This window comes from Lotus japonicus, chromosome 4 (genome assembly GCF_012489685.1).
Source record: "Lotus japonicus ecotype B-129 chromosome 4, LjGifu_v1.2".
Lineage (NCBI taxonomy): Eukaryota > Viridiplantae > Streptophyta > Magnoliopsida > Fabales > Fabaceae > Lotus > Lotus japonicus.
This window is the reverse complement of record NC_080044.1, coordinates 66,554,777-66,572,818: the sequence shown is the minus strand read 5'-3', so window position 1 is coordinate 66,572,818 and position 18,042 is coordinate 66,554,777. Positions and strand designations below refer to the sequence as shown.

General features: G+C 33.7%; 2 protein-coding genes and 1 long non-coding RNA gene across 4 annotated transcripts; 2 read left to right on the top strand and 1 right to left on the bottom strand.

Annotated features, from left to right (window-relative positions):
- The first annotated feature begins 84 nt into the window (after positions 1 to 84).
- On the top strand, positions 85 to 1,270 carry LOC130713187 (F-box/kelch-repeat protein At3g23880-like). Its single transcript, XM_057562977.1, has one exon. It carries the CDS (start codon positions 85 to 87, stop codon positions 1,051 to 1,053), a length of 969 nt encoding a protein of 322 aa, XP_057418960.1. The 3' UTR covers positions 1,054 to 1,270.
- A 6,283-nt stretch (positions 1,271 to 7,553) lies between these two features.
- On the bottom strand, positions 7,554 to 14,162 carry LOC130714541 (very-long-chain aldehyde decarbonylase CER3). Of its 2 annotated transcripts, XM_057564449.1 has the most exons (11): positions 13,800 to 14,161; positions 13,472 to 13,704; positions 13,138 to 13,370; positions 12,692 to 12,911; positions 11,408 to 11,535; positions 10,699 to 10,958; positions 10,449 to 10,556; positions 9,569 to 9,775; positions 8,795 to 8,905; positions 8,047 to 8,220; positions 7,554 to 7,895 (listed from the first exon to the last, which is right to left on the bottom strand). In XM_057564449.1, exons 1-11 carry the CDS (start codon positions 13,848 to 13,850, stop codon positions 7,734 to 7,736), a joined length of 1,887 nt encoding a protein of 628 aa, XP_057420432.1. In that variant the 5' UTR covers positions 13,851 to 14,161; the 3' UTR covers positions 7,554 to 7,733. The 2 variants fall into 2 exon arrangements, with proteins under 2 accessions (XP_057420432.1, XP_057420433.1); XM_057564450.1 differs by lacking the exon at positions 8,795 to 8,905 and having other exon boundaries at positions 13,800 to 14,162.
- A 1,524-nt stretch (positions 14,163 to 15,686) lies between these two features.
- On the top strand, positions 15,687 to 16,914 carry LOC130714297 (uncharacterized). The gene is made up of 2 exons (XR_009011235.1): positions 15,687 to 16,308; positions 16,487 to 16,914. It is a non-coding gene; the product is annotated as an uncharacterized LOC130714297 (long non-coding RNA).
- The last annotated feature ends 1,128 nt before the right edge of the window (positions 16,915 to 18,042 follow it).

Below are 18,042 nucleotides of genomic sequence, written 5' to 3'. Positions count from 1 at the left end.
TCTATCATCTATTTGTTCTATATATATGGAGCACCTGTGAAAACAAAAAATATTTCCTATCAGTGTTCACGTCTTGGTCTCATCATGGGTGTGTCCACCATTCAACCCTTAGAATTGATTCCAAAGGAACTCATGATGGATATCCTCTCACGCCTCCCTGTGAAATCTCTATTGCAATTCAAGTTAGTGTCCAAATCATGGAACTCTCTCATCTCTAACACTGACTTTGTAAAAGTGCATCTTCGTCGTCGTCGATCCAATCCGCTTGTAATATTTTGCCCTCCATATTTCACACACGCGGATATCTCATCTGTGGAGGTCAATTCCTTCCTCAAAGCCCCTTTAACACCCATCACCCATGAATGTCAAAACATAAGTTCCAATTGGAATGAACCCTACTGGGTAATAGGTTCATGTGATGGGTTGCTCTGCCTTATTGGAACTCATTGTTCTATCGAACAAACTTTTTTTTGGGTTTGTTTCTGGAATCCCATTACGAGATCAATATCTTTAAACTGGCATGTTGACAATCCCTATATCTATGTCAATTCTGGGTTTGGCTATGATCAGGTGAGTGACACTTACAAGGCTCTATTCCTATATAGAAACGAGGAAGTGTTTATTTTTAACATGGGTAGCAGTAATTGGAGACATGTTGGATGTTTCCCATCCGACTTTACTTCGACTCTAAAAGGACGTGCCACAATGGGAGTTCACATCAAAGGAACTCTTAACTGGATAGCCGTTCTCAAAATTTATGAGAATAATTTTGATGGAACTGAGAATGAAATTAAGTGGGTCGACAACGGCTCGTGCGTGATTCTTTCCTTTGATTTGAATAAGGAGGAGTTTGTGAGGTTGTTATTGCCAGTTATGCCCCACAAGTTCGGTGATCTAGATCTTGGGGTTTTGGATGAATGCCTTTGTGTTTCCATGTTTGACAAGCAATACAATTTTATGATTTGGCAGATGAAGAAGTTTGGAGTTGAAGAGTCTTGGACTAAATTGTTCAGCATTAATTATTGGAAAGAAATAGAACCGCTTGGCTTGTGATCTCCTCCCCTGGGCTTTCCTTTATACATGTTTGACAATGGTGATCTCCTCATGGTGCCAGAAATGTATCTCTGCAACGTGAGAGATAAAACATTGAAACCTATTAAAGATGAACATCTTGGGAATACGTATTTATCCTGTGGCACGATTTGCATTGAAAGTTTGATTTCACCATGTTGAAATTAAGCCTTGTTTGTTTTGTCTTTGTGAGAAATTAAATGGTTAATTGATTTTGGTTTTTCAAGTTCCATGGCTTCACACATGTTCTATTACTCTATTTTGTTATATATGATTTTTTTTAACATATTTTGTTATATATGTTGGTAGAAACTAGATTACTTTTGTTTAACATATTTTGTTATATGTTTAGGCCAAATCCTTTTTTTTTTAAGAAACTAGATTATCCAGATTTTAAATTTGATTGATTTTTAATTCCTAATATTTGGTAGTTTTTATTTTATAGACCAAATTTCCTACTAGATTAGTGATTAATCTAATCTAATATCTAATTCTAGTATTATATAGTTTGAGAGTTAACACAATCTTATGTGTCAAGAATCTAGAGCTATATCACAAGAAAGTACAAATGTCCAACTTAAAAAAATCCAACCTTAAAAGCCTCAAATCATTCAATACGAAAACTTTTCTAAACAATATACTACTTCAAAACTCAGAATATATAGTACTCGAATGATAGCGCCTGAGTTTAATCTCTGGTGGGTGCATTTTAAATTTCAATGTCCCACAAAATTCAGAATATAAAAATAAAGAAAAATAAAAATAAACTAAAAACAACCTCCATTTGAATTCACTCCACTATATAGTCAGAATTTTTTTTTTCTTTTGAAAGGATATTTCAATTTTTTTAAAGTCTAAATTTGTTGTTTATATTAATTTATTTATTTAATGCAGGCATAAAATGGATCAGAGTGTGCATTCTTCGTCGGAAAGATAAATTACACCATATAGGATTTGATTTCTGGGCCTCCCTCACCCAACCCATATGTCTCATAACTCTTACCACTTGAGCTATCATTCGGACACGGAGTGTGCATTCTTATGGAAGTGCATTCTTAATTTTAAAGTGTTATCTATCAAACCATTTTTAATAATGAAGTTATATAAATCTTTTTTTTTAAGGAATCAATCAATATCAATATCAATATCAATATCAATATCAATCAAAATATATATTAGAAAAGAAGAACTTCTATCAGGCTGATTTAGTGACATGTCATTCTCACGTTAATTCTTAGTGACGTGTCATTCCCACGTTAATTCTCATAAACAGAATTCCACTTGTCATTCTCAGATTAATTCTCATAAAAAAATACATTTTTAAATTTTAGATTTGATTAGGATTTAGGTTGTTTATTTCTTGATTTTATCTTAATTTATTTTTTATTTATTTTTAGAGTATTAATTAATTTTTATTAAATTTTCGAATTTTTAATTAATTCAGGATTTTATGAGTTTTTATTGTGATTTGCTAGATTTTGATAGTTTTTATCTATATTTATTTAGTACATTTTTAAATTTTAGATTTGATTAGGATTTAGGTTGTTTATTTCATGATTTTATCTTAATTTATCTTATTACTTATTTTTAGAGTATTAATTAATTTTTATGATATTTTATTGAATTTTCGGATTTTTAATTAATTCAGGATTTTATGAGTTTTTATTGTGATTTGCTAGATTTTTGTAGTTTTTATCTATCTTTATTTGTTACTTTTTTAAATTTTAGATTTGATTAGGATTTAAGTTGTTTATTTCTTGATTTATCTTAATTTATTTAAAGTAATTCAAATCGATGCTCTTGTTCCTTTGAATTTCTAGCATACTTTTATATCTTACATAACAGGCTTTGCAATATGGAGACTTTTTGAGTCACCAGAGTTCTCAATCTTCTTCAAAGAATTTATAAAACTTTGATGAGCAATGTTAGGTTCTTCAACCGCCGTCTCTTTCATTTTTTTCGAATCCATACTTCTAAAGATGTATGTGTCTCTGTTAGAGTTGGATATCCTCCTTTTTTTAGCACCAAAAGAATAAATCACTAACAAAACGAATGGGGTTTGAAGAAGTGGTGGAACTGAAACGGAAGCCTTGATTGCAGAACCAAAACGTAAACATCAGAGGAATGGTAGAATGAAAACGGAAATCAATCGAGCGAATGCCAGAGGGAAATCCGTTATGGTCGATTAATTGTCCAATTAGGATTTCACTTTGTTTTCTATCAAAGAATCAACGGCCAATATCAAACTAAAGACTAAAGTGACAACCAAGATTTGATTCTCTATTCAATAATTAACAAAATTACAGAACTATCCATACAAAAAATTCCAACCATGTGTAATGATGTATTGAATTCCCATTTTGCCCTTAAGGTTGCAGAAACTCTTCTTTTTATATAGATTATAGATTATAGATTATAGATAGATAGATTGGTTCGATTATGAACACCCTTACACTCCGTTTGGTAGAGAGAAGAGAGAGATAGACAAGAGAGAGTAGAGAAGAGAGAAGTTGAGTAGAGAGAAATATGTGAGAAATAGAGTAGATTTAGATGTTGTTTGGTATGGTAGAGATAAAGGAGAGGGAGAAGAGAAATAATGAGGTGGAAGAGAGAGAAAAAAAGTTAACTTTTGATTAAAATATTTTTTTAATGTCAGAATGCAAATAGTGGCGGTTCTAAACCGCCACTAAAAACAAGAAACGAAAAACAAAAAGTAAAAGTGATGTCAGAATGCAGATAGTGGCGGTTTTAACCGCCACTAAATGCACAGAATAAAAAAAAGGAGGAGCCGCCATCATTTCTCTTCGCAAAACGCGAAGAGAACAAAAAGGTGAAAATCTCCACCCTCTATCTCTCTCTTTGCTACAGTGTTCATGTACCAAACAAAGGTACTTCTCCAATCTCTCTCCTATCTCCTCTTCCCTCGATCTCTTCTCTATTTCTATGCTACCAAACATAGTGTTAGTGTACATACCTCTAATTCAAGTCTTCCACTTGTACCAAAAAAAAAAAAGGCTTAAATAAGTTTTTGGTCCCTAACCTTTACTAAATGCTTGGTTTTAGTCCCTCGCCGGAGCAAAGGTGGGTTTTAGTCCCTAACTTTTGCCAAAAAATTTGGTTTTCGTCCCTCCGGAACTCTTGGTCAACGCCGGAGCTCCGGTGGCCCATGTGGCATGTCTATGTCATTTAATGAACTGAGGTGGATTTTTTTTTTCTTTATTTTTTAATTATTAGTTAGATTATTAATTAATAAAATGAAAAAAAATTAAAAGAATGGATTAAGGAGTGAAAAACACTTCATCCCTTTCCTTTGCTAGGGTTCCTCGCGTCCCTTTCCTCCCACGCCGTCATCGAAGAAGCACAACGTTGTGAGGGGCGGTGGTGACTCAACACAGGGAGACGACAGTGATGGTGTTTTCTTAGTTGCTTTCCCAAACCCTGATTGAGGAACCTCACTCTTCAGCGCTTGGATTTCACCATCTAAAACATCCAACACCATGTCTCAATCTCCGTCAGAAGCAAACAAAGAAGCATACAAGATCCTCATCTACAGCAAGTTCTGCGGCTCGATCTGGATGTGGTTGGGTTTGGGGGTCTCGATCTGGGTATGCGCCTGGTTTGGAGTGGCTGGGTTGGGGTGTGGGGTTGTTGTTTTCTGGGTTTATGGTGAATAAGGGAAAATAGGTAATTTTCGGAATTTTTGTTATCTTAATTGTTATCACTGTCATGTTAATTTCTAGTCTATTCTCAATGTGACAGAGAACATTTTATGGGTAATTTTTTTCTGCTTGAGTTCGCTTCTGGGTAAGGAATGGATGAGAACTGCTGATGAAGATGAGTATGAAGAGCAAGAGGGAGAGTACGAGCAACATGATATGTGATTTTGATGAAGATGGATAACATGCTGCAACTTCCTGTTGCCAGTTCATACTCTTGTTCCTGTAACCCGTTTTACACTTTTGTTCTTGCTACCATTCTATCAAACTATTTCTGATTTCTATTTTTGTTTCTAGTATGACAATATTGCTCAAACAATTTGTACTATTTTAATCTGCTTGAACATTTTCTGGGTTTATGCCACTGTGATTTGCAAGCTAAATGTGTTTCTTGGGTTGGGAATTTTTCTGGGTTTGGGATTTTGTTTTATGGGTTTGATTGATGATTGGGGGGTGGGGAACTAATTAAATGAGTGTTTTAATTAATTAGGTGAGGGATTAGTTTAGGTAATTGAGTTAATTTAAAAAAATTAATTAATTAACACCTGGCCTCATTAATCCCACATGGCAAGGCCACATGGGCCACCGGAGCTCCGGCGTTGACCAAGAGCTCCGGAGGGATGAAAACCAAATTTTGTGGCAAAGGTTAGGGATTAAAACCCACCTTTACTCCGGCGAGGGACTAAAACCAAGCATTTGGTAAAGGTTAGGGACCAAAAACTTATTTAAGCAAAAAAAAAAACCTCTAATTCAAAATAAATGTTGTATACGATTCAATTAATTGCACTGTCGAATGTTGTATCATGTGAACAATATGAACAATAAATTGAGAAAAAAATTCCCACAAAGTCATGACCACCAACCAACTGTCCACACCTTTTCCGAATAATAATTGAAAGTTATTATTTCGGTGGTTTAAAATTAATGCGACCAATATATATCAAGAAAAAATTAATGCTACCAACAAATTAAATACTCCCTATGGTCCTTTTTTATAAGAGAATTTTGACAAAATCACATAAACCAATGAAACTAATAGTGTAGTATCTCTCCGTTCCTAAATAACTGACACTTTAAGGTTGTTGCATAAATATTAAGAAATAGTAATTAATATTTTTGTTTTATTAAAATTATAATCTAACTTCCTACCAATGTTCTGAAAACCGGACCGGTCATCGAACCGATCGGGGCATTGATTTAAAGTTTAAAGATTGAACCGGGGTTGAATCGAGGTCGAACCGTTACTAATAAAATAATATTTTAATAAATAAAATATACTAAATATTATTTAATACTAATATTTATCTTACCAAAATTTAAGTTTCATATGGTATTGTAAGAGCAAGAATCAAGAATAATGTTACGGAATGTTAAAAGTCTTATAAAGTTAACAATATATGTTTTAGTATATATTTAAAATAAAGCAACGAGTAGGATGAAATTCAAATCCATGTTAAGTTTGTACCAAAACAAAACTATGGTAAATGACATGTATATTACAGTTTCAAAAAAAGACATGTATATTATATATTTTTTGAACATGTATATTATTATTATTTTTTTTTTTTGAGTAAGAACATGTATATTATTGGAAAGGTACAAAATGTTTAAAAATATTTAATATTTTCAAGATTAATAATGAGTGGAATTGTTTGAAAAAAAAAATTAATGAGTGGAATGATCATTAACCAATGTTGCAGGGAAAGTACTAAAAAGCTGGCACAATGCACGGAAATCGAATGAGAGAGAAAAGCATGTTTTAAAACTGAACCGGTTTAACCGTTGGTTCACCGTTTTACTAATTTCAGACCGGTTTGAGCGGTCCAATTCCGGTCTTATCACTCAGCGGTTTTTGCACTGTTCCGGTCCGGTGTCATGTCCGATTCCCAGTTGAACCGGCCAGTCCTGTTTTCAGAACATTGCTTCCTACTATACCCTTTATCTCTCATATTAATTCTAACTTTTCAACTTGACTACCACCAATAAATAAATGGTACAATTGGTAAAGTATAATTAATGCTCTCTTGAACTTTATAAAGTAGCAGATAATTAGGAATAAAATTTAGCTAGAAATAGTGTCAGTTATTTAGGAACGGAGGGAGTACATTTTTTATAAAATAAACTATTCTGCTTATTTCCAATGATGTCTTTTATTTTCATAAGAACAATCATGCTAATTACCATAAATGTTGACAATACTTATTGGGTGCTTGCAATTTCCTTCCAAATTTTTACACGGGGAATAGATCTCTTAGCATTGTTGTAAAAAAAAACATTGTAATGAATTATTTGACTTAATTTTATAAGAGTATTTCTTATAAAAATGACCCAAAAAAATCTCCAAAGTGTTTCTTATAAAAAGGATAGGAGGAGTATGTTTTAATAAATTTATTATATACCCATTTTTTACAGAATTTGTGCATTTTTCCTTTTTGGGTGAATTCAGGATATCCACTACCGACAATAATGACTAATCTTTTTACCGAGTATCCTCGCAATAAGCGAAAACTAGTGATCACAATATGCCCTTCACACACATGGGCTAAGATTGAAGCCTCGACCCTCATGGTTAAGGAACAAAATGAGTTTTTATTTTTTATTACTGGAGGAACGAAATGAGTTAACTAGTTTGATTTTTTTTTTCTCATGAAAATGTAGGCATTATTTAAAATGAGTATAAAGGACAATCTTTAAAATGATGAGGCAGAAGGGAGCCTCTTTTACTTGCTTTCACTTGATTTATGCTATGAATCACATAATTCAATGTGATCATATGAACGTATTGAAATTAAATGATAAAACATAGTAATATAGTACATCGAGTTTAAAGAATATAAACCATACTCATATATGGCCAATATACCAAAACATTAGAAGTAAGAACTTTAAAAAGATCCTTGATCCTTGACAATATAAGATTTGAGTGTTTGTTTTATTGTGTGTCAATTAACTTGATACTGGCCTTAGGCCATGTTTGAGTGCTGCTTTCCAAACAAGATCGATCCTGTTAACATCTATGGCTCCAACTTCATGATGAGACCAACCTTCAAGACTATGTACCACTCCTCCTGCATGGCACGCGTGAACTACACCCCTCTCCATCGTGTACTGCAACATCAGACAAAGATCATGAACAAATAAGTAACTAATGGGAATGACAGAGAATTATAAGGATATGAAGAACTCAGATATTTTCATGAACAGAAAACAATAGAGAATGAATGAGACAGATATCATCAAAGTTGACTTGAGTGTTCACCTCACAGCAGCCTAGGCCTTCCACGTCTTGTGGTAATCTCATGGCTGCAAGACCACCATAGGTGCAGTTTCTTCTAAATGATAAAATTGGTGGGACAACAAATTGATGAAAATGGGTTCCACGTGGTGCCCAGCTTTGTTCTCTTGGTGTGATCCACTTTCCAACAATCCATGTCTGAAATAAGACACATTGTAATCACATTGCAAATTAGGTGCTATGTTTGGATCAGCGTTGACACAATTAATTTTGGCAAAGTGAAATATTTATGTTCCGTACATTTATGCAACAAGTGGTTTTTGTTGTGTAATAATTTGAAATACAATTGTAAAATCTAAGAATTGATTATGTTCAACGGAAAAATTACTCTCTCTAGCCTTTAGCAAAATTGATTCTGGGACCTAAATCAATTCTGCAAAATGACTCACAAACATACATATTGTCATCCAAAATTGATTTTACTATATTAGGATTGATTATAGAATTTCCCAACATGAAACCAAACACACATTAAATGGTTTTCTCTGTATTCTTGCAAAGTCTATTACAATACCATACAATAATTCAAATGTAAAAGATTACATCCTAATTAATAATTTTCCAAAAATAATCCAAAGTTTGTAATGTTTTATGAAGGAGCATGTTAATCATAACAAATAACATGTGATTGGTTTTTTTGAAGTAAGTATGAGTAAGAAACTAATTGGGGCTGTGTCTAAAAAAGCAGTGAAAGATATTGGTATAAATCTACCTTGCAGGTTTGTGCTGCTTGATATTTTGTTACTTGGACTAGGTAGCTTTGGTATTCAAGAGGGGCTTCCTTTTGAATCCTCTGAAATCTCTCTGTTGAAACTGTTAACATCTGTAAAGTAGCTCTCAGCCTATTAGTAATTGTAATTACATAAACCAAACCATCATCACACTTCTTGCATCAAGAGAATCAAGCATTGCCATCAGCCATCAGCATTAGTATAAAAAACGGTTCAATTTACAGTGCACTACATCTCATTTTAAGTTACATTACTGATTCAAAGGGTCCCCTGCCTACCCCTCCCTGTTTTAAGACTCTGTTTTTCCATTATTTTATTTTATTTATGTGCCCCTCCTCAATTTCAGTTTTTATCCTATCACCAACATTGAATTACTTCTTTTTTTAGGTGGGCGCCACCGGTATCCAACAGCCAGTAGTTAGAGACTAATTCCGTTCGAGGCGTATGAAAATGAATGCATCATGCAATGACAATAAAATAAAAATGTACTTGATAACTTTTTAGACCTATAATTGTATATGTTTTGATAATGCAAATGATAGCTACTGTGTGAAGTATGAAATGAGATCATTTATATCATTGTGCAGAGCAGTGAACATATAAATCATTAGAGCATAACAAATGAAATGGAGTACAAACATTAATTGAGTAATAATCCGTTATCTACAACTATAACGATGGTCCATTATTCTCAGAAGAGCAATGAAGACATTAAGGGAAACAGTGAAAAGAGGGGGGACTGGGAGAAAATTTACCAAAACTTTGACTTTCTTTTGGCTAAGATATAGTGCAATTGCTCTTCCAAGCTTTGAAGTAGCTCCTGTGAGGAACACCTCTTTCACATCTTGAGGTATCTCATTGAGAATGACAGCAGCAGTTAAGGTGTTTCCATGAACAACTCGAACCTTAAGGTTTGGGTGCTTGTCCACAAAAAGCTTTCCACCCCCATTTAGGGACTCATTCTGTATTCAGTAAAACAGTAAGAATTATTGGAATTAATGCACTAGTCAACCAAACCTAACATTGGCATGATAAAGCACATATTTCTTTATGAAGTTACTTAGATAACAAATTTCTGATAGTTATAGACTCTACTAAAGTATGATAAAATCATTGTCATTAATCTCACATATACCTTGGATTTAAATGTTGCATTATATAATTCATTACTGTTATTATACAACACATCATGGAACTGGTAATACTGAATCCCCATGTAAAAGTGGAACTAGTCAAGCTCCCTGGAGAACTAAAAGCCAAAGAGTATTTATGCCAGAGAAACCTAAAATGAATTGAAATCCCAAACAGCTGATCATGAAATTGGAATGATTCTCTATATGTTGGTCTAGTTTTATGTATAGGTAGACTAGAAACTGGATGCCATGTTTCATTTGTTCAAAAAGTTACTAGGTTGGTCCACCACCATTCCTATGAGGGAATTAGGATGTACTCCTGCATAACTAGTTTTGTCAGGTATCTGAAACTAGATACATTTCAACTACAAGCCATTAAATTAGAGGCTAGAGCCTTCAACCACTATATGGTCTGAGAACAGAACACCATATTTCAATCAATCACAATCACTATTACACTTGTCAAATTAAATAGCAAGAGAAGTTCATTAATGTGCCAAACCTTGTTCAGTGCAGCAAGGCTAATGACTTTAACCCCAATTCTATCAGCCCTGAGGATAGCTTGCTCAATTTGGTTATTGATTCCCTCAGCAGCAAATGGCAAGAAATACTGTCAAGAGCATTAAAAGAAAGAAAAGTCAATACTTTCCATTCTTTTTTAGCAGTCATAATGGTAGAAAAAAAAAAACAAGAAAGAAGGTAAGTGAAGGAAAAATTATAATTGATGAGTCTAAAAAATAGAGATGCCCCACCTGGAAACCACATCTAGGTACCGCCCACGTTTGGTGTAGTCGATCTCTGAGGTAGTAGGAGCTAACTAAGAAGGTCTTGGACCAAACCCACATTGCCAGCAAAACTATGAAGGCAATGGGCCATAGTGGTACCAAGAAAAGCCTTGCTTTGTATGGCAATGAAGAAAAGTTTCGTAGGACGAAAGGAACATGCATGCAAGATGAGACATCCACTATATGGGCCAGGAAAACAAAATGTGGCACCGTATTAACACTGTTTCCTGCGTTGATACAGATACAACTTCATCATGTATGTGGATTAGATTGATATCTGGCATAAGCATTTCCACAAACAGGTTGGAATGCATAACTATTAAGTAGAGGTAAAAACAAAACAAATCTTTTTCATCAAACTATCATAAAACAATTGTCCCAAAGTTATCATTGGTAACATATCCAAGCTCGTTTAGACTTGAAGCGTAAACAATGCACAGAACCACCTATCATGTGCTGAAATTCAACTTTTTATTTTAAGAATTGGAATTGAAAATTGCAATGACCGAACTCTAGAGCGTTCAGTTATAGAGACTCTGATACCATATTGGGTAAGTTTCATATTATTATTTGTAAAAAGACACCATAACACTCAAATTAATTATGAGAATAGAGAATCAATTATAACATTTGCAAATATGAAACTATATATCATCTCAATCATATGATAGCTTACCTGAACCTGAACTCAATGTTTTGTGTAATTGCCATGACTTAGTGTTAAGCGTTTTGCCAAGCGCGTCAAATAGAGGCATAAAGAGGCAGAAATTAGTGTCCTTATCAGTGTGGTGTAGATGGTGATATCTGCATATTGCATAAAAACAAATGAGTAGTTGAATGTATGCAAGAATCACTTTTTTTAAACTTATTGCTGGACCACAATTTATGAAATGCATGTCCATTTCATATGCCATTCTTCTGGCAGTTGCAAGTTGCAACTGAAAAGGATGAAACACAATAAATTATAGGTGGCTGAAATTAAATAGGCTTCAAGTTTTACCAGTAGTTCCAAAAAGTTCAATATATATCTCTCCAACTTCACTATGGCATAAAAGTTCATCTCCATTTCTTTATACTTTAACTTCTCTCTATTTTACAATGGTAAATTCTGTACTACCTAGAATTTTTTCTGGGTGTAGTACCCTATGTGATATTTTAAGTTATAATTTTGTTGAAAATTATAACTTAAAATACATCCACCTCCTCTTATTTATATATCATTTAGAATAATAGAAGGGTAGTAAGTGTTATAATAATGAATCTTATAAAGTTCAGCGCAATAATAATAAATTTTAAATGAGGTTAGTACAATGTTTACAATAAAAAAATGGTGGTTTGTATTTTGTTAAATAATAGAAGAAGAAAAATCAATACAACAATGATAAACATCAGAGAATGTTAGTGCAATTTTCCCTAAAAAAAAATTATGCAATCTTTTTAACTCAAAAAATAAAATGTTGATGCGGTGGTAAGCAATTTTTTTTAAAATAAAGATAGATTTTTACACTCAAAATGAAAAAAGAAGAAGATGCTATTCGGTAATTTTTATATTCTTCTACCAACAATATGTTTAGTGCTAAAGAAGTTAGACGAAGTTAGACTTATGTAATATCGCGAACATGATAAAAGAATTTGGTAAGAGAGATAATTATAGTTTTTCAAACCGGCAAGACATCCCTCAAATTCCCCTAAGAAAATTACTTTCCTACCCTTGTCCATTTTTCATGATTTCTTCCCTTATCTTCTCCCTATTCAAATATTCAATATACCCTAAAGTGTCAAACTTATTGAAGTATGGTTCAGAGATTTGCATTTAGTGACACACTAAATGCTTTTTCACTTGTCTCACCTAAAAACAGACAGAAGTTAATGCTTCCTATCTTTTGACAAGTCTCACCACAATGAAACGTGATACGCCAGTAACTGATATTTATGCACTTAGTGTCAGAAATTTACTCACGATGGTGTGTATATCACATATCTAAGAAATGGGAATGTCTCGAACAATTGATGTGGGACTACTTCAACATTGCTATGGCCCAAGCATCTCAGGAAATCAAAGATCAAAACATAACTATAAACCAGGGTTGCTGATCCATGTCCCATCACAGAAGCTCCAAGGATAGGGATTCCAATCAACACCGTCAAAATTAGGTGCTCCAAAAGTGTTGCATTTCCAGCTGTAGTATGCAACATTAACAAGTAGTTTGAAATTAATCTAAAAGATACCACCAAATTGGAACAAAATAAAGTTCTATGCAACTATAGTACTAATGAAAAATGAGACATTCACTTGGTTATGAGCCTTTTAGCCGACCAGAATGATGATGGGTCGAGTGGTTGTTTGAGCCAACCAGAATAGAACAGAGAGGATTAAAATTAAGATGGGGTATCTGTGATTCTCACCAGTAAATGACTCTGGTACAGGAGATGAATGATGAAGTGAGTGATAATGGGTGAAAAGATACTCTCCATGAAACCTCCTATGTACCCAATAATAAAGTGGCTCTGAGAGTCCCACATGAAGCAGCAGAGCAACAATAAGACCTTTTGAATTCCAGAGAGGGAGATGTTGAAGAAATGGAAACATATAGTAGGCTATGGAGGCTACTAGTGTCTGAAGAATCAAAAAATTGTCCCTGTGTGACAAATTAAATAAATAGGAAAAACACAAATAAGATATTCAGCATAATAATTTATTTACAATAGAGAACAAATCAATTGTCAATTGTAACTTTACCAGTCCCATTCTTTGTCAATCTGCTTAAAATCAACACCCTGTTGAAGAATTCTTCGATTTCTAATTAGAAAAAGCATGTTATTGTAAGAACTCCAAAGAACATGAATTAGACCTCTGAGACCACATAGGATGAGCAAATGAAGGCACAAGCTGATATTTGAGTTGGAGTGTTCTTCCTCATCATAGAATCTTCCAAGCAGGACTTTTGCCACAAATGGCCCATATAATAGATACTGTCATCCATTGAAAAACAAATCAAAATCATGTACATATCATGAGAAAGAAAGAAAGATGCATAATCATTCATCACATAGGTAGTATTTTGTACCTTAAATATTCCAAAGTTTTCCCAAGGCCAGGCTGATAAAGGACCACCCATTTCACTGTAAAATTGGGATAATTTTCCTTTACCAAATGCAAATGCTCAACACCAAATTATACTACCTTTCTCCAAGGCACTTTCACTTCTTTTTTTTTTTTGCTATGTTCACTCAATCAAAAGAGTGCTCAGAAAAAATAGCTAGTAGGAGCAGCAATAAATTAGAAAGGATCCCAATACCCCAAAAGAGATATCAGAAGAAGGAACAACCAATTACAGGGTTGGGTTGTTACTTGTTTGTATAATGAAAATGTTCCTTCTTAATTGGAAACTCTCTCAGTGTTCGTTTGAGCCACAATTTCAATCCATTTATTCTCCTATCACGTCACCTATTTATAACAGTAGCACATCGTTCCATGAGCCTTAAGGCCAATGCAGGTGGACTCCCACATCTATCCTTTTCTCATTGAGATATTAAATTATTAATTGATTGTTATAGAAATATATTTTTTCATTTTTTCCTTTAAATAGTATAAACTCGTTCGTAAAATTATGACACTCACTTTCTCAAGGTTTGAACTGTCCTCGTTCTAATAGAAAAAGTGATTTTCTCTTGTTCAAAAATATGAAGATCAAAAGATAAAGAAGAGTTTGAATTGGAAACACACTTGTCTTGGACACCACATCAAAAGGAATCAAGATCCTCTCAAATGAATTGATAATATTAAATGTAATATTGTGTCTATCTCTCTTCAATGAATTCATATATTTAACACATGTGAAAGAAAGATAGAACAAAGTTGTAACTTCAGGAAAATCGCGAAGTTTATAATCAAAAGACCATGATCCAATAGCACTCGTCTAATCATCATTGTCTCCTTGTTTTTGGGGTTGACAATAAACTATGCATTGGAACATCAACAATCCATTTATTTTGTTTTCTGAATGTATGTACAGACAACAACCATTAAATTAATCTCATCGAAGTTCAGAGATTACATTAAATTGATATGATCAACGTATTGATATCCTTATATGCAAGCACCGACTCAATCCCAGGATGATGCTATAATTAATACCATGGGGTGTAATAAAATGAGAATAATCATTAATACCACAGGAAAATACACAAAAAGAATGTTTGAATGGTTTAGAAATACCTAACATAAAATCACTAATATGTCTTTTATCTAATAGTTTAAACTTTCAGGATAATTGGTTCATAACATGATACTAGAACATTTATGTGCAAATAGTGTAGACTTTAATATCTAATTATTTCAATAAAAATTTGAATTTCAGTTCATGATATGGGTTTTTTTTTTTTTTGGTAAGCCAAAGATTGTATTAAAAGGGAATACAAGGGGTACTCCAACCCTTAATACAAGAGAGAAAAAGAAAAAAAGAAGATAACAAAGCAATAGAGCAATACAGTACAAAGATAGATTAATTTTAAAAGGCCCCAAAAACCCATCAGCCCTTCAACAGTCCAAATGCACTACACCAGGAAACAAACAAGGTATACCGTCAAAATTCATTTGGCCAAAGGAACAAAACAGCAACTCCTTCAAAGATATGGGTATCTGCATTATTCACGTTTCAAGCTCAATAGGCTATTGCGTGAAGAGAATTATTACAAAATTATAGTATGAGAAATGCTTGATGGCATGAGAAAGTTTTGGTCCATTAACATGTCATTTACTCAACAACTTATGTTTTTACTTTTTAGATTATTGGTTCATGACATAGTTGATCGTGTTTCTCAAAATTTAATATTTTTTTTTTGTTAATCTTTTGATTGATAAGGATTTTTCTAGATGATGAAATCAACTATAATATTCTTTTGATGAATGAATAAATTTTTAAAAACTAAAGGCTTCCTTAATCATTGTTTTAGTTTTCTGCATTTGTAAACAATCTTTAGAAATAATTTTTTTGCTTATTCTTCTTGCAAAGAGTCTTGGGTTTGCTGTGGAACTTTTTTCAAGGAGGCTAAAGAGGATCTTGGTTGGACCTCTCGTTTGTTGCATCTTACCCCCTCCGTTGCAAAAAGTTTGGAGTTTTTGGTATGATTTTAATATTTCAAATAGTTTGTTGTTTTAGAATGCAATGCATTTTCCCCCATTTTTTTCCTTCTATAATCTATACCCTTATTTATTAAACTTTCTCTATCCACTATGTTTATTGCAATTCTTGCTATAGTTACCACTATCCTTGGAAATACAACATCCTAAATAAGGGTAATCTAGTCAAATCGTACTATCAATAATTTCTTTCTTACTCTTTGTGTGCCACAATTTTAAACTACAAACTTTCTGAAACGGAGGAAGTATTATTTAAAATGGTGAGAGGTTTTCAATCTGTAACAGTGATGGTTTTATTGCTTTCTTGGGTCTGAATATCTTTAGGGGTTGGTTCAAGTTCATTCCTAGCAATGAGGGTGTGTCACTCAACCTCGCTTAAGGAGTGTTAGGGAGGGGCAGAGCAATTTTGCTGGTTTCCTTCCCGTTCCCAACAGGTATGTTGTTGTATTCCCTCTTCGTGAAGTTGATGTGGTTGTTAGCACTTCGCAACAATATGTTTCTTCTTTAATTTTTTTCTTGCTCTTGGTGATTTTGAGGATATAACGCGACTATTGGTGTGAGGAGGATCTTTGTCTTCTCAATAACCATAATCCCCAAACCTCGTGTGTGCAGCGTCCTAAAAAGATACAAGAAAGATCGCATGCCCCAGCTCGTTTAATCTTCCCAGCCAACTATGAAGGTTGCAGTTGTTGATGACAGTTTTATGTATGGTATGACCATGCCTTCGGTTTCTCCTGCAACTTTTGTTCTGGGTAGTGCTCTGTTTGGTGGTTATTTCACGCGAGCCAAGAAGGTGTGGTTTCTTGGCAAGTTTTTAGGTTGGAGTTTGACAGGAGTGACGAGGAGACTATTCGAGGTCTTAAAGGAGCAGTGATCATCTTGAAAATGTGAGAGGGGAGACATGAATCTCCTAACTTTTTTATGTTGTACTTTGATTGAGTAGAGAAAGAAAGAAGAGAGAAAATAAGTAGAGAAAAAAAAAAGTGAGGAATATAATAGATTTTTATTTTCGATAAGAAATAAATAGGTTGTTTGATATGACATAGTTTTCTCATTGTCCCTAAATGATAACTTAAGTGGTAAGAGTTGGGGAAAATATGAGTTGGGTGGGAGAGGTTCAGGGATCAATCTCTAGAGGGTGCAATTTATCTTTCCGATGTACAAAAAATATAGTTTTCTTATTTTTTTATTATTTTTTTTGTACATCAGAAATATAAATTGCACCCGCCAGGAATCAATCCCTGGATCTCCCCCTACCCAACCCATATGTCCCTCAGTCCTATCACCCGATGTATCAAAAATATAGTTTTCTCATTGATCATTGATGGTAAATATGTTATTTTATAGAAAATAATATTTTTTCTTTATATTCTCCATTCAACCAAATGAGTTGGGATTCACTATTTTATTCTTTTCTTTTATCGTAACAAACAACTTTTAAAATCCATTTTTCACACATTTTCCTTTATTCTTATCCCGTCTTTTCTCTTAAATCAAATAAAACATTAAAATAAACCAATAAAGAGAATATAAACATAAGAGGGGGAGACAAGCATACGTGAATTTTTTCGTTACGCTTTTACCATTTGGGTTACATCTACTTCCTAGCCAGTAGCCACACTTAAGATTTTCCACTAACTTTCAAAGCTTTTACACCAAGTGTCTGAATTTACCTCTTCATGCCCAGAACAACAATGCAAATATTATCAAACCAATCATTTCTTTCCTTTTACAACAATTGATAATTAATCATAATTTTTTTTGTGATCTCTCAATGATTTAATTTGACTTCAAATGACTTAGGCTACACGTAACACACGGCATAAGTAGTTCAGTTATGAAAATTAAATGTAAAATCTGATCCAATGGAACACAAACTTTGCATTAATGATGGAGGTTAGGGAAATATTAGGTGAATTGTGGCGGCAAAGGCTGGCAAAAAAAGCAAAGAAGAATTAATGTGAGGAGGAGGATTATTTTGACCAAGTTGGCCTGGGTGCACTGGCAGCAGATCAGAGGGGTATTTAGGGATGGCAATTTCTACCTGCATATGGGGATCCCCGTGGGGACTGCCCCGTTTGGGGCCCCGACCTTGGGGAATTTTTCCCTGTGGGGATGGGGATGGGGACAAAAATTCCCCCGAGATAAATTTGGGGATGGGGGTGGGG

Bases quoted from the DNA above. Each gene is read 5' to 3' on its own strand.
- LOC130713187 (XM_057562977.1), top strand. From the start codon at position 85: ATGGGTGTGTCCACCATTCAACCCTTAGAATTGATTCCAAAGGAACTC.
- LOC130714541 (XM_057564449.1), bottom strand. From the start codon at position 13,850: ATGGGTGGTCCTTTATCAGCCTGGCCTTGGGAAAACTTTGGAATATTT. The intron at 10,959-11,407 runs GTAAGCTATCAT...GTATCAACGCAG, and splicing joins AACATTGAGTTCAGGTTCAG to GAAACAGTGTTAATACGGTG. The intron at 9,776-10,448 runs GTTTGGCACATT...TACTGAATACAG, and splicing joins GCCTTGCTGCACTGAACAAG to AATGAGTCCCTAAATGGGGG.